Source organism: Siphateles boraxobius, unplaced genomic scaffold (genome assembly GCF_051911475.1).
Source record: "Siphateles boraxobius isolate OS27281-9 unplaced genomic scaffold, OSU_SipBor_1 30, whole genome shotgun sequence".
In the NCBI taxonomy this organism is placed as follows: domain Eukaryota; kingdom Metazoa; phylum Chordata; class Actinopteri; order Cypriniformes; family Leuciscidae; genus Siphateles; species Siphateles boraxobius.
Window position 1 is genome coordinate 14,382,675 of NW_027508920.1, and position 15,324 is coordinate 14,397,998.

The 15,324-nt window shown below is 41.1% G+C and overlaps 1 protein-coding gene across 2 annotated transcripts in view; it reads left to right on the forward strand.

Annotated features, from left to right (window-relative positions):
• Nucleotides 1–15,324, forward strand: part of veph1 (ventricular zone expressed PH domain-containing 1) — a 208,789-nt gene that overhangs the window by 36,536 nt on the left and 156,929 nt on the right. For both annotated transcript variants that reach the window (XR_013210475.1, XM_077248327.1), the window contains exons 2-3: nt 4,955–5,217; nt 12,336–12,551. Coding sequence is in view for 1 of the 2 variants with exons in the window: in XM_077248327.1 (XP_077104442.1) it covers nt 5,080–5,217; nt 12,336–12,551 (354 nt within the window). In the remaining variant the exon portion in view is untranslated. The remainder of the gene's footprint in view (nt 1–4,954; nt 5,218–12,335; nt 12,552–15,324) is intronic.

Genomic DNA, 15,324 nt, shown 5'->3' on the forward strand with positions numbered 1-15,324 from the left:
CTCTCACTTTGCGGAAAAAATATCAGGATATATATTTTATATCGATACTCAGCCTAAATATATCGGGATATGACTTTTGGTCCATATCGCCCAGCCCTACCAACAATCAGTGTCACGGTTCATGAATTCACTGTCTCTATCTCGTCTCGTGTATTGGTGTGTGTGTGTCTGTGGGCGTGGGCGCTGATCACCACTGATTAGCGGCGCCAGCTGCTACCACTTGTTTGTTCCCTTTATATGTTCAGTAAGTGGTGTCTCATGTTGTCAGATCGTTGTGGTTTCCCTGATGTGTGTTCCTGTTCGCCTGCTCGTCTCTTGGATTATTGTGGATTAATCTTCTTGTTCTTCATCGTCATCATCTGTCTGGATTCCTGCATACTTCACTGGATCACCGCACACCATCACCGGGAGATTACCGCACTAGATCACCGTGCACCATCACTGGGTTGCCTGTCAAAGTCCCTGCGCCACGTTACATCTGTGTTTGTGTTCGCCTGACCTGGTGTTTTCTACATCTGCTTAATAAAGCACCTTTTTTACTTGCATCTTGCATCCTGTTCCCCGTCTGTCCAAAATCTGAGGGGTCTCGCTGCGCCACCCACACCGCCCGTTCAGCCCACCCCGCCAGAACCGCATTTCCAGCACGAGCCACGCTTACCCATTCCAGAGGGATATTCAGGTGAGCCTGAGGATGGCACAGCCTTCCTTACAAGATGCTCTATGCATTTCATGTTACAGCCACAAACATTCTATCAAGAACAGTCGAAAGTGGTGTTGTGCTCACACTATTGTCGGGCAAGGTGGCTCTTTGGAGAATGGTGGTGTGAGAGAACAAGGATCCATGCTGCACCTCGTTCCAGGCACTCTCCTAGGAGATGAGGAGAGTTTTCGATCGTGTGGTGGCGGGTTGGGAGGCAGCCAGACTACTCGCCGACCTCCGCCAGGGAGATCAATCGGTGTCGGAATATTCCATCCAGTTCCACACCCTGGCCGCAGAGTGCCAATGGAAAGAGGAGGCGCATTGGGACAGGTTCCTGCATGGGCTGGCTGACCTTGTCCAGAAGGAAATTTACATGTTGGATCTTCCTCCCAGATTGAACCGACTGATGGAGCTGGCGCTGAGAGTTGATGCTCGGTTGAGCAGAATGAGCCATTTTGTTGTCAGAATTGCCAGTATGGCGGCGCGGAGATGGTCAGCCCCGTCTTCGATCACAAGCCCATGCAGGTGGGCAGAGCTCGGCTTTCCCGGGAGGAGAGAGAAAGGCTGAGGTCCCAAGGATTTTGTCTGTATTGTGGTAAAGCAGGCCACTTCATCCACTACTGCCCAGTAAAAGACCAAGCCCGGTAGTAACTATGAGGCTACTATCGGGTGGGATCTCCGCCGAGAAGACCTCATCATCTATATTCCTCCCGGTAAGATTGAGATGGGCAACCCATACTCATGACACCAAGGCATTACTGGACTCTGGGGCTGAAGGTAATTTCATTGACTCAAGACTGGCTCACCTACTTCAGATCCCTGTTTCCCCACTCACGCGCAAGATATCCGTCAACGCTCTCAATGGTCTAGAACTTCCCAACATTTCACACACCACTGAGTCCATCACACTCATCACATCTGGCAACCACACAGAGACTATACCTTTTCTCCTCATGGACTCACCCCTTGCATCCATAGTACTTTCTGTTCCAGAAATGGAAGGTATGGAGAAATTTATTTCTGATTCTCTATCATCCGGGTTCATTCGCCAATCTTTATCTCCAGCGGGGGCGGGGTTCTGTTTTGTGGGGAAGAAGGATGGGTCTCTGCGACCGTGTATTGATTACCAGGGGTTGAACAACATCACGGTAGAGAATACCTATCCTTTACCTGTAAGAGGTTCAACCAGGCACTCATGTGAAGTATATAAAGTCCGTGATCTTGGGGTGCTCTTGGGGTAGGGAAAAGATCCAACGAAACAAAGAACAGGTCCCAGACACTCAGTCAGGTTAGCAATGAGGAGAAGGTTAAAGTAAAAAGCCTTTATTAAATATGGCTTAAATCAAAATGATCGGACCTGTTCTTTGAACAGAAAAGCATTCTTAGAGCATATTTTTGTTAGCTGGGTATTTATGTTTTAGTTGTCTGGGTCTGTGAGCATTCTTGCTGTGGTATCCTAGCAATACTCAGATCTGGAATGCGAGGACGGGGTGTGAAGTGCAGCTGTGCTGTTGCCTCTTCAACGACTGTCACATACCATTGGCTGTCTGCCCCACAGTGCCTTCTGATTGGCAGGAGCTAATGATCTGTTTGGATTGGTGACTGATGTTAGAACAAACAAGAGGCCTAAGACAGGGAACTTTTCTTAGTAAGTTTTATTTTCATTGCTAGACTTTTGTCCATTGCTGAGTCATGTCAGTATTCACTGAAAACGGAATCTCTGGCAACAGAATATTCTGCATCTTGATCTTTCATACTGGAGATAGCAGTTTAGGAAAGCCGGTTTTGTAACTCGCTGAAAAATCCAGCATAACCAGCAGGCTGGTTTATGCTTGTTAGTGCTGGTCTAGCTGGTGAACCAGCATGTGCATGCTGTTCTTGAGCAAAATGGAGCTGGTGAAGCTAGTTCACCAGCATGGTCTTGCAGGTTGAGTGTGAGTAGGCCAGCTCTCTAAATGCAAGCAGTTTTTTTGGGGCAATAATTGTTTTTGCTTGCATATTTCTATATTTAACACACTAATGATGTAAAGAAAAAACAATATATGGTTAAAACATGATTTATTGAATTATTATAACTTTGTAATTTATTTGAAACTGAAAATTTTCATTGTTTTGGTTATGATTACATTATTAATCAGTCAGTGCACTTACATGCACCCTCATAATGCGATTATAATGGGATTTTGGCAATATTGCGATTAAACTTTACCTCATGTAAACACGATCGAACTAATGCGATTAAGCTCATAATCATAGTAACCATATTTGAATTAAACTATGTGGTGTTTGCCAATTTTAATCGCAATAAACAGGCATGTAAACACCTTAATCGCATTATTACAGCTCTGACCAAAGTGTGCATGTGCTCAGACATACACAGATGATATGTTGTTCACACAACTTCATGAATGAACTCCATGACACATGACAATTGAAAGTTGCTGTTTTTAAAGACCTTCATTCTCATTTGGGAACTCACTGATTCCAAAAAGTGAACATAGTAAAAGGTATGTCATTGCAGTCAGGAGTGTGAAATAGTAGTGATAGTGATATTGTCAGTAGTCACATTTATTTATTTAGTGATTTTTACAATACAGACTGTTTCACACAGTAGTGTGCAGTAGTGATAGCATGCACTTTCAGCAATTGCTGAAATAATTAATTCAACCAAAGTCAATAGCCAAGTGCCCAACTTAAAGGGCTTCAACAACCTTTTTATATAAGAAATAAAGCCAAACTGGTTTGTAATAAGTGAATATGGTAATGCTGTTTTTGGTTGTTTAATCATCATCTGGTGAGATAATGATTTTATTTGCAGTTGATTTCATCTTAGGCTGTGTGGCTGTAATTTAGTTGTAGTTGTTGTGTCCCTCTTGTCTTCAGTGATTATGCTTGTTAAACCAGCAACCAGCATCCCATGCTGGGGACCAGCGTACAAAACATACCTTATGCTGGTGACCAGCAGTGCTGGATTTTTCAGCAGGGTTATATTATGGTACTCGGAATAACTTGCAATATAACTGAGATTATCTGGCTGATTATAATGACCGATCAAACTACTTCACTATTCACTCTTTCTCAGACATGACCAAACTTAGTATTTCTTGCAGTGATTCTTGTCTGCATGTTCAAGAGTTTGACTAAGTGTGACATTTTACACTCTTTAATGAATGATGGAGTCCTGGAGGTAGGTTTAACACATCACAGATTAACAGAGGTTTACCTTCACTCCACATGAATTCCGAAGGCAACACTGGCAGAATTGTTTTCTGGAAAAAAAGAAAGAAAAAAATCACTAACAGGAAGCCTGACAGCCTGGAATTCCACCCAGGTTCACTTTAGACTGAGGAATAAGCCTTTTTTTTTTACTCACGCAAAATATCTTAAAGAAATAATGAACATTAAAATCCTGACTTTAATGATTCCCCTTGATGTCTTGTCTAATCTGTATGCTGTTTTTCCCTGTGGAAAGCAAAAGGAGAGATTTCAAGGCGCCATATGGAGAATTCAGAAACCCTTGTTATTAATGACACTGGTGGCCATTAAGTGAACTGCAGCCAGCTAATTATTGCTCATGCTCACGCTCATGACGCGAGCCATCATCAACCAAAACAGTAACATAATGTACAAGAGACTGAATGCGATGCACCGGCTTCATGATAATAATAACTATTTGACTTTTGAAAATTACTTGGTTGACATAGTATACTGATATACACAGACACCTACACACTACCAGATTATACCAAGACATTTTTACAGTTGTTTACTATTGCACTATTGTATGTTTTCCATGTCATATGTTGTACTACGACCGAGAAACCAGCGTATGGACTTGCCATTATCCTGAATACCTGACTTTTAGGATAAAATAAAGTGAAATGAATTGAATGTTACGAAGTACTGAAGCTTGAAATTACCAGCTAAAACCATAATATTTTACTATTTATCCCCACATCTGAACAAAGGTCTCCTTGGGAATCAAATACCCTTCCAAATTTGACCCTAGTTTTCCCCCCGATGTCATTTAGCTACATTCCCACTTGGCCAGATGGTATACACTAGATAACATTTTTATTTTATTTTTGTGTTGTGCTGGGAGCCATATGTTGATGTGAGTTTAAACTAAATGGTGTCTTTTTCTTGTGTTGTCTCTCACTCCCTCTTTTCCTTGTTTTCTCCTTGTCCCCCTTAATTTATCTTCCTCGTAGTTGACTTCTCCAACTTTCCCTTTGTCTCCATTTTCTGTCTCAGGTTGTTGGTGTTGATCTGATGCATATGTATTAGGCGCTTCCCCTGACACTTACAAGAGCATGTCAAGTCATCGTGGATACAAAGTGCAGCAGGGGCAGTTTGGCCAGGCTTGAGGCTGTCCCAGAATGCACCAGCTGTTCCGTCTAGTGTTGGGACAGAGAGACCTGTCCCGTGCAGGAGACCTTTTCTCTCTGGATGACAGCGAGATTGAAGACTGTCTGTCGCAAGCCCTCGAGGAAATCAAAGTCATATCCTGCTCTCCAGTGAGTACACTGACCTCAAACAGCAAATGGCCTTCTTAGTTTAAAAGGGTGATATCATTTTTTTTGTACCAAACATTTGAGTTGTTTTAGTTTGTTTATAATTTAATAGACAATGTCATAATTGTCTATTTTGTTTACCAAAGTTTACATTATATTGTTACAGGATCCTGCTGTGCCACTCACATAGTTTTCCAAAAAATGATATATAGGGAAAAGAAAAAATCTCCAAAGCCACTTAAACTCCAGTTGACATTTGCAAAAAAAAATTTATTTATATATATATATATATATATATACAGATGTTTGCTAGAAACTTGCATGCTCATAAGAAACTATTACTATGTGAGTCTGTCATGTTTGGTTTTGGTTCACATTTGTTTTCATTTCTTTTATTTTGTAGTTTTCATAGTCATGGTTCCTGTTTGTCATGTGATTCCCTTATCCCATCATGTGATCCTGTCTTGTGCTTCCCTAGTCTCTTGTGTCATATTCTGATTGGTTCCCTTGTCTATGTGTCACGTTCTCATTAGTTCACTGTTCATTGCTTTCAGGTGTGTCTTAAGTCATTAGTCTTTGGCTACATCCGAAATTGCATACTTCCCTACTATACGTATAGTAGTGATGGGAATTTCAAAACACTGCTTCATGAAGCTTCAAAACCTTTATGAATCTTTTGTTCCAAATCAATGGTGCGGAGCGTGTATCAAATTGCCAGAGTCACGTGATTTCAGTAAACAAGGCTTCATTACGTCAAAATTCTTTTGAAACACTTTGAAATTTCAATGGTTCACCACCACAATATTTATTACTGTTTCAGTATTCCACAAATCCTCAATCTGCCCACCACTACTATATAGTAGGCGAAAAACAAAAGTATGTCTGAGTTCACAGTACTCATAAAAGAGTAGGCAAAAGTACCCGGATGAACTACTTCTTCCTGGAAGATTCTGAAGTGTGCTGCGGTGTACACTTTACTATCCCATGAGGCCATAATAGAGGATTTATGAATGGCAGTGAAGCGGTGCAGCTGACGCTGGTAGGTCCCATGATAGTGACATCATGGCGAATGTAGTAGACCAGATTGCATTCATGCTACACACACTCATAGGGCCTTTCCAAATACCCACACTTGCGTTCTTGGCCACTTGAGAGCGTGTGCACACCACAGGAAAGCGCAGTGCCCTGAATACACATTAAATGCACACTATCTTAAATACCACATCGGAGCGGTATCCGAGGCTAAGCGTATCACATCATGCATTAGGTTTGGGAAATCGCATGCCCCAAAATCGCAAGATAGGGAGGAAAACATTCCACTGTAAGTTAAATTAATTAGATATTACATGTAATTTGGTAGTAAAACAAATTTTTAAAGTGTAATTTTATTGGTGCAAAGATGAGTATGCTATGTGTATTTTATACAACATTTGCAACTGCTTTTTATCACTTAATTAGAAGCATCATCATTTTAAATTGTCTTCTGTTACATAGCGGCTACTGACCAGACATTTATAAGTTTATTTTAAAATGCAAAGTATTTAAAAATAAAATAAAAAAAACTCTGTAAACCCTTGCATTTTTGCAACACTATTAGTGTGTCCCATCGGGTAATCAAAAGTTCTACACACACTTGCAGTCTTCATGCCTACTTGAACACTTAGGACAAATACAGGAAATGCATCATGTAAGTCGACAAGTGGTCCAGTTCAAAGATCGCAAGTATGGGTATTTGGAAAGGCCCATACTCTATAGAACATACTTTTTTAGTGGTCGTGAAGTAATTAGGCTACTTATTCAAAATAAGTATACTTCCCTAGAGGGTATACGATTTCGAACGCAGCCTTTATGTACTGTATATATAGCCCACATCAGAGTTCTGAACTGGCCTGAAAATTACAACCCGACCCGACCCGGCCCGTGGCTTTTAAAGCCCTGACCCGATGTAACCCGACACATCAACATGAATTATCTGCCCGAACCCGGCCCGCGGCCCGACACCGATTTTCTTTTTTTTCTTTTTTTCTCATACACGTATCATCATGACCAGCAGACGGGAATTCAAATCAACCTTTAATGTTCACGTCTTTTAACAATAGCCTAAAAACAATACAAACAACTGAAACAAACTTTAAATATATAAATAGGCTTTATAGGCTACTAAATATGCCTCAAATAAAAATCTTCTTGACGACCCTGTTGCACATAACCTGTAGCATTTCCATCAGAATCCAGCACCACTCCAAACACTTTCCACTTCCAGACCAATTGAATTTTCCCACTCCTGTTGTAGCGACGGTGAATTCACCTGTGGCAAGTTTACTTTTCACCAACTCTATCTTCTTCTCCAGGCTAAAGGCTTGCACGCAGCGGCGTCAGGTCTGCCCCCGCGATGCACGTTGCACGCAGCAGCCAGACTTTCTTTATGGTGAACAGCAGCCATGATAAATAAATTTTTTTTTTCACTGAGCGGAAAAGATTAAGCCCGAGGTCCGACCCGAGTCATTTGCTTATATTTTCGACCCGAACCCGTGGGTCCCATCGGGTTTGTCGGGCCGGCCTGGCCCGTTGAGAACTCTAGCCCACATTACCACTGTTTCTTGTCTAGCTTTGTCTTTGTAACCTGCTGTTGAGTTTGTTTAGTTCAAGTTTGTTTAAGTTCATGTTTTAAATCAGGTCTTTGTTTATTTTGTATTTTTTTTGTTTTATTTGAAATAAATTGCACATGGGTTTTCACTTTAACTTGCCTTCAGTGGACATTCGTTACACCGTCTTTTTTATGGACCATGAACTTGGCAAATAGGATAATGCACACAGTCGTACAGCGCCATCAGCCTGTTTCACGGCGTGGTTTCTCAGTCATCACCGAGGATACGTTAAAGCGGACATAAGGCTGTGATAGAGATCTACTGCCCTAACGAAAGGCAAATTTAGAAAAAAATTAAATAATTTTTAATTCATGCACAACTCTCATTTACTTCATACTAAATTGGCTGTGGTGCACAAGTGAAATAGGTTATATAGTATATATAAACAGGAAATTCTAACTCATGAGGACACATTAAATTTCCCATGCACACGTGAAAAGTTTCTGTTGTGCACGCAATAGTTTCACTTGAGCACGCAATAGTTTCCCGTGAGCATGCAAAAAGTTTCTCATCTGCTCTGTATAGTCTATCCGAAAGTCTGTACATTTTTTTATTTTTGCAAAGATCCGTTTAGGGGATCCGTAATAAACCATCTGTTAATATTGCACACAAGATGAAAGCCTAGAATTAAATTATTAAAAAGGTAATTCAAGAAATATTTAGTTAAACTAAAATAAATTAATTTGTTGTTTTGTTGTTATTGTGAAAATAACAATGAAGGTACATTCAAATGAAAGAGCATATGGCATGTTTTAATTGATCACTGACCCTGTCAGCACTGCATATCTGAATAATATGAATAAGGTGACCCCTCATTTCCTCAGTTCTTTTTTAAAATTAAAATGACTTCTAAAGGAATCTCAGTGTCACTGAGCGTGCTAAAGCCAGTTCTTCTTGCCTTATTGGGCTTCTGTGTTCTGGCTGGCTTTTGTAAACAAATTTGGGCTCATCCAGCGTCTCAGGGGTAGCCTTCTCTCGTTCTCTCTTCATCTCATTCTCTCTTCTCTTGTATTTCTCTCTCCAGGGCCTACACTGTCCTCCTTTCCACAGTCACGTGCATAACATTATCATTCCAAACATGCCACACCACAAAGATCCAAACTTTCTTGCTTAATGATACCTCATGTTTTCAGAAATCTAAATATGAAGCTGTTTGCATGCAAATACTGTATAACACACAATTAGTATACAAACTGTAGCTTAGTAGTCAGTGCATGAATGTCAATCAAACCATAATGTTTTAAATATTACATAACAGTGTAAGAAGTGTCAGTGAGGGGTTGCTAAAAGGAGTGAGTTTTGTGATCCTATAAACCCGGAAACGGTCTGATCACATGGTCAGTCACATGATTGTCTGCTGTAAAAAAAATGTCACATGCTTGGAATGATAAGAATAAATTCATATTTCATTTAATAATTGTCACAGATAAACATAAGGAACTAAGGATTCGTTGAGCAGGAACTTTATTAAATGGGTAGAAGATCGAATGAACAGCAGACAATCAGGAGTAATTTGGAGACAGGTTGCAGATAGTCACACTTAGCTCATGGATCTTTCTCTCATTTGCAGGTTGATGATGAAGCACACGGATGAGTTGGGGAACTTCGGTCCAGGGAAGCATGTTGCAGGAAGAAGGTGAGCAAGAAGGTAAGTAGGAGTCAGGCATAAGTGTTCTCAAGTGGAGATCGACTAGATGGGAGTTAGGGAGTGTGGCTGGTGAGTATGTGTAGAGGATGTAATCAAGTGGTGACTTGTGTGACTGGTTAGAATCTGGGTGATTGGAGCTGAAGGACCTGGTGCTGAGGACATGTTGGTGGAATCCATGACAGAACCCCCCCCTCCATGGGCAGCTCCTGATAAGCAGGCACTGCGGCGAGGATGGCCCCTGCCCCGAGTTGCTGGGTGTTCTGGATGGGCAGTGTGCAATTTAGTGAAAGAGTAGGATCCAGTATATCATCATGTGGGATGCATGTGGGAATCCTGAATGGAGTGGATGATGTAGATGTGGTTGTCGTCTGCTTCTATGGGAGGAGGAGGTATTTCATCAGCATCAGGCCCTGTGTAGGAAGGGAGAAGAGATGCATGTGAGGTTTAAGCAGTGACACATGGAAGGTAGGAGTAATCTTATATTCAGAAGGTAGGTGTGGTGAGGGGGGATTGGTTCAGCGATGTCTGTGACGGGAGAGAGAGCTGGGAGGCGAGCGGCACGTAAGTAGGTCGAGTGCAAAATGATGAACACCTGATCTCGTTTGCAGTGATTGCCGTGGGGAAGCATAAAAGCCACCTGGAAGTGGGAAGCTGGCTGAGAGAGAGTGGCTATGAAATTGTGTGTGTGCTGCCTGTCATCTCGTGGAGAGAGTTGTGAAGAAACCGTTGTTGTATTTATTGAAAAGTAATTTATGAGTTTGTTTGAGAGAGCGCACTGAGCGTGACCATTGTTCTGCAACTACTGTTTGCTAAAGTAGGTTTAAACGATACGTGACGTCATTGATTTGCCGGTGAATGGTCCAATGAATCGGGGAGAGCTTGCGGGAAGGCAGCCAGAGACAGGTGTCCCTGGTAGAGAGCCAGACCTTCCGCCCTGGATGTTACATGGGTGTCGCTGCTCTTCTTGCATCGGCCTGGCTCTTACGTATGTCTCCGCACTGCCCTCTGAAGGTGGATGTGAGCTGAGTCCCACACCCTCTCGCTATCCTGGAATGAGTAGTTCACAGCTGGAATGTCTTATGGCTCACCTGACCAGGGAAATAGGGGCGGTTGGTAGTCGAGTATGCACTGGAAGGGAGTATCCCCGGTGGTGGTCTGACGAAGGGAGTTTGTGCATATTTGGCCCATGGTAGGAAACAGTTTCAGCTGTGTTGGTGGTTGTGGCAGTATGACCGAAGGTAATATCCAATTTCCTGGATCATGCACTCCGTTTGGCCATTTGTCTGAGGGTAATATCCTGAAGACAAGCTTACTGACACAACGAGCAGATGGAAGAAGGCTTTCCAAACACATGAAGTAAACTGTGACCAACTAACCGACACAATGTCTTCTGGCAGTCCATAGTTACGAAACACATGGTGAAATAATGCCTCTGCAGTCTCTAGAGTGGATAGTAAACCTTTAAATGTGATAAGCTTACAGGCCTTCGTGAAACAGTCAACTATAACCAGGATGCAGGTGTTGGTGTCAGAAGGAGGTAAGTCAGTGACACTCGACAAGTCGATGCCAAGGTGAGACCAGTGTCTACTGGGAATCGTCAATCGTTGCAGTTTGCCTTCTGGAAGGTGTCTCGGGGTTCTGGATACAGCGTATGTGGAACAGCCTCTGGCCAATCGTTATGCGTTCTGGATCAGAGCGAGAGTGTTTGCTGGTAACCTGGATGCTAACCCTAACCCTAACCTGATCCCAGAGACGAGTCCATCCCTGAGGTGGCTGTAGCAAAAGAGGAAGTCAGGATCAGGATGTTTAAGGATAGGAGGTGTACAAAAGGCATTCTTCTGCTGTTGGAAGGCACTGGTGGCCGCTGGTATCCAGACTAGAGACTTGGGCTGGTTTCGGAGAAGCGTGGTTAATGGTGCAGCGATTTGACTAAAATTGGAGACAAACTTTCGATAGATACAGTATGGGCAAATCCTAGGATGCGTTGAAATTCCTGAACGGTGGTGGGTTGTGGCCAGTCCTTAACAACAGTGAGTTTCCCCTGGTCCATCTGAACATTTGATCCATCAATGATGTAACCAAGGAATTGGATGGAGGGACAATGGAATTTGCACTTTCTAATTTCAGGTAAAGATGGTACTCTCTGAGTCGTTGAAGGACCTGCACAACATGTCTGTGGTGTTCAGCCAGATTCCAAGAGTACATTAGAATATCATTGGTGTAGATGATAAAGAATTGCTGGAGCATGTCTCGGAAGAACTCATCATGAAAGCCTGGAACACAGACGCTGAATTACCCAGCCTGTACGGCATAATTCGGTACTCATAGTGGCCTGACGGATATAATAATCTATCTTTCTATTTTTTAAACAGGAGATTTAAAGGACAATTCCGGCCAAAAATGAACCTAGGGCTAATTAACACATGGGTACCGAGTCGACCGTTTTCTGAGATGCGATTTCATGATAATCAAATGTACCCAATTTTAACATTAGTTTTAGTTTAACCTATTCACTGGATTCTGAAATAAATCAAATACTTCAGAAATGGAGGAAACTTTTTATTTGATAATGTAAGATCTTATTTTGTATTGCACGCTTGCTCCTTCAAATGATCCTTCGTATTTGAAATTGATGTACCACCTACACTAAAGCTTACCCTAACTAAACCTAACTGATAGTGTAAACAAAAGCAAATGTGGATAAAAGCATATTTGCTGAAGCAACCAGCAACCAATTATATCTTGATTCTACAAATCTTGAACTTTTTTTGGATGTAACAGAGCCTTAAATGCACTCTTTCATTTAGTTATGTGATTTGTTGCAGGACTACCTGACCAATGACAATGACCAGGCGGTGGTGGAGATCTGCATTACACGCATCACTACAGCGATCAGGGAGACGGGCTCGATTGAGAGGCATGGAGCAGCCCTTGTGTCCTTGTGGGAGTCATGTCTTGAACATAACCTCCAGCCGCAGGGCAAAGATGAAGACACACCTCATGCCAAGATTGCCTCTGACATCACCAGCTGCATCTTGCAGGTGAGAGTAATGCTTAAATTCAAATTCAAATTTATTTATAAAGCACTGAATAAAACAACACAGTTGACCATAGTGCTGTACAAGCAGTAAAACAGTGAGCAGAGAAAAGACAAATAAAAGATATATATATATATCCATATATCTAAATAGGTAGTATAAACTTAATAAAAACATTCAACAACATATATTTATAAAAAAATGACACTAGCACCCTTCACACTTATCTTAATCGAACGCTATCATAAAAAAATATGTTTTCAGATGGATTTTAAACTGACTGAGTGTAGGAAGGTCCCTAATATATAAAGGTAAACTGTTCCATAGTTTAGGGGCTGCGACCGCAAATGCGCAATCCCCTCTAGTCTTCATCTTTGACCGAGGAACAGCAAGATGTTTTTTAAATTGTGATCGTAGCGATCTCATTGACTTTTGTTCCTGTATTAGATCAGCAATATAAGATGGGGCTAACCCATGTAGAGATTTAAATACAAATAGCAGAATTTTAAAATGAATCCTAAAAGTGACAGGCAACCAATGTAATGATTTTAACACCGGAGTAATATGATCGAATTTGCGAGTGCCTGTCAGCAATCTTGCAGCCGCATTTTGGACCATCTGTAGTCTATCTAGAACTTTATTTTGGGCACCATAATATAACGAGTTGCAGTAATCTAATCTTGTAGTGATAAATGCATGAATTATTTTATCCAGATCTTTGTGAGATAAAAAAGGCTTAATTTTTGAAATCATCCTCAATTTAAAAAAACTCGTTCTAACGATTTCATTTATTTGTTTGTCAAATATAAGTGCACTATCACAAATCATCCCCAGATTTTTTACATGTTGTTTTCTAAACAGGCTCAGAGGACCCAGCTCGGTTTCAACTGTGTTATCAAGATCAGAGAGACCAAAAAGAATCAATTCTGTTTTCGATTCATTAAGGCTCAGGAAATTTGTAGACATCCAAGCCTTGACTTCATTTAAACATGCCAACAATCTTCCCAAGGCAGTGGAGTCCTTTGACTTAAGTGGTATATACAGCTGTGTATCGTCTGCATAGCAGTGGAATGACACTCTGTATTTACGCAAGATTGAGCCCAAAGGGAGCATATAAAAAGAAAAAAGAAGTGGTGCTAAAACGGACCCTTGTTGAAGGCCACATGGTAAAGATCTCGAAACTGATGTGCACTCACCCATACGAACAGAGAATCGTCTATTTAAGAGATAGGACTTAAACCAATTTAAGGCATTTCCAGAAATGCCTACACATGTTTCAAGCCGGGATATAAGAATATTATGGTCAACCGTATCGAACGCCGCTGTGAGATCCAACAGCAGGAGAACGGTCACATTCCCTTGATCGGTGGCCAAAAAGATGTCATTAAAAACCTTCAATAACACTGTTTCTGTGCTATGGTGCTTCTTAAATCCTGACTGAAGTACTTCACCAACATGATTTTCATCAATAAATACCTCTAATTGAATCAGAACACATTTCTCTAAGATCTTTGCCAGAAATGGAAGTTTTGAGATAGGTCTATAATTGCAAGAGCGCTCGTATCTAGATTTTCTTTTTTCAGCAAAGACTGGACTACAGCATGTTTACAATACTCGGGAACAATCCCTGAAAGTAAACTTTTATTTATTATAGAAACCATATATGGGCCAACTGATTCTATGGTTTGCTTTAACAGAGGTGTTGGAATAATGTCTTGGGGAGCAGATGTAGACTTCAGCTTAGAAACAATGATGTTAAAAGTATAGATAGAAATAGGCTCAAATTGCGATAAATTGACGATGGTTTCTAGTGCATATGATGGCACAAATGTACACTGCTGTATATTATTCCGAACCTCTGATATGCTATCGACAAAGAAGTGTGAAAAACTTTCACATAAATCAATTGACAGAACCGGAGGTGCCTCTAATTTAGGATTCAAAACAGAATCAATTGTTGAGAAAAGAAATCGCGGATTTTGGCGATTTTTCTCAATAGCATTTGCAAAGAAGCTCGTCCTAGCAGATTTTACAGCCCGTTGAAATTTAGACAGCGAGTCTTTCAACATTTCATAGGAGATTTGCAACTTATCTTTCTTCCATTTCCATTCACATCTTCTACATTCCCTTCTTAGGGATCTAGTTTGTCCATTCAACCATGGAGTTGGTTTGTGTTTACTATGCACCTGCCTTAGAGGTGCTACCTGATCAAGTGTGTCTAAACATACAGAATTAAAAATATTAACCGACTCCTCCACGCTAAACCGGGGTGATAATAAGTCCATTTTTTTATCCTGCATAGAGTCCATGAAAAATTTATTAAAATCCCCATGTATATTTTTTATCGAACGAACCAGTCTCTTTGTAGTACAGACTTTTTCCGGAGGAAGAACTACTTATTTAGGAAGTAAATAAAACAGGATTGTGATCAGCAACCAGGAAATCATCTATGATAATGTCACTGACTGATAAACCAAGTGACAGAATCAAATCCAGCGTGTGTCCATGGATATGTGTAGGACCGTTAACCATTTGCTGAAGGCCAACAGAGTCAATGAGATTTAAAAAGTCTTTTGAAAGACGATTTGTTGGACAGCATACATGAATGTTAAAGTCACCCAGTATTAGTATTTTGTCATATTTCACAATAATATCCGCTAAAAACACAGACAGCTCTGATATGAAGTTCTTATTAAGTCCAGGTGGTCGGTAAACAATAGCACAAAGCATAGGAGATAGCAGTTGCATTTCAAATACTTGGAGTTCAAAACTTGAG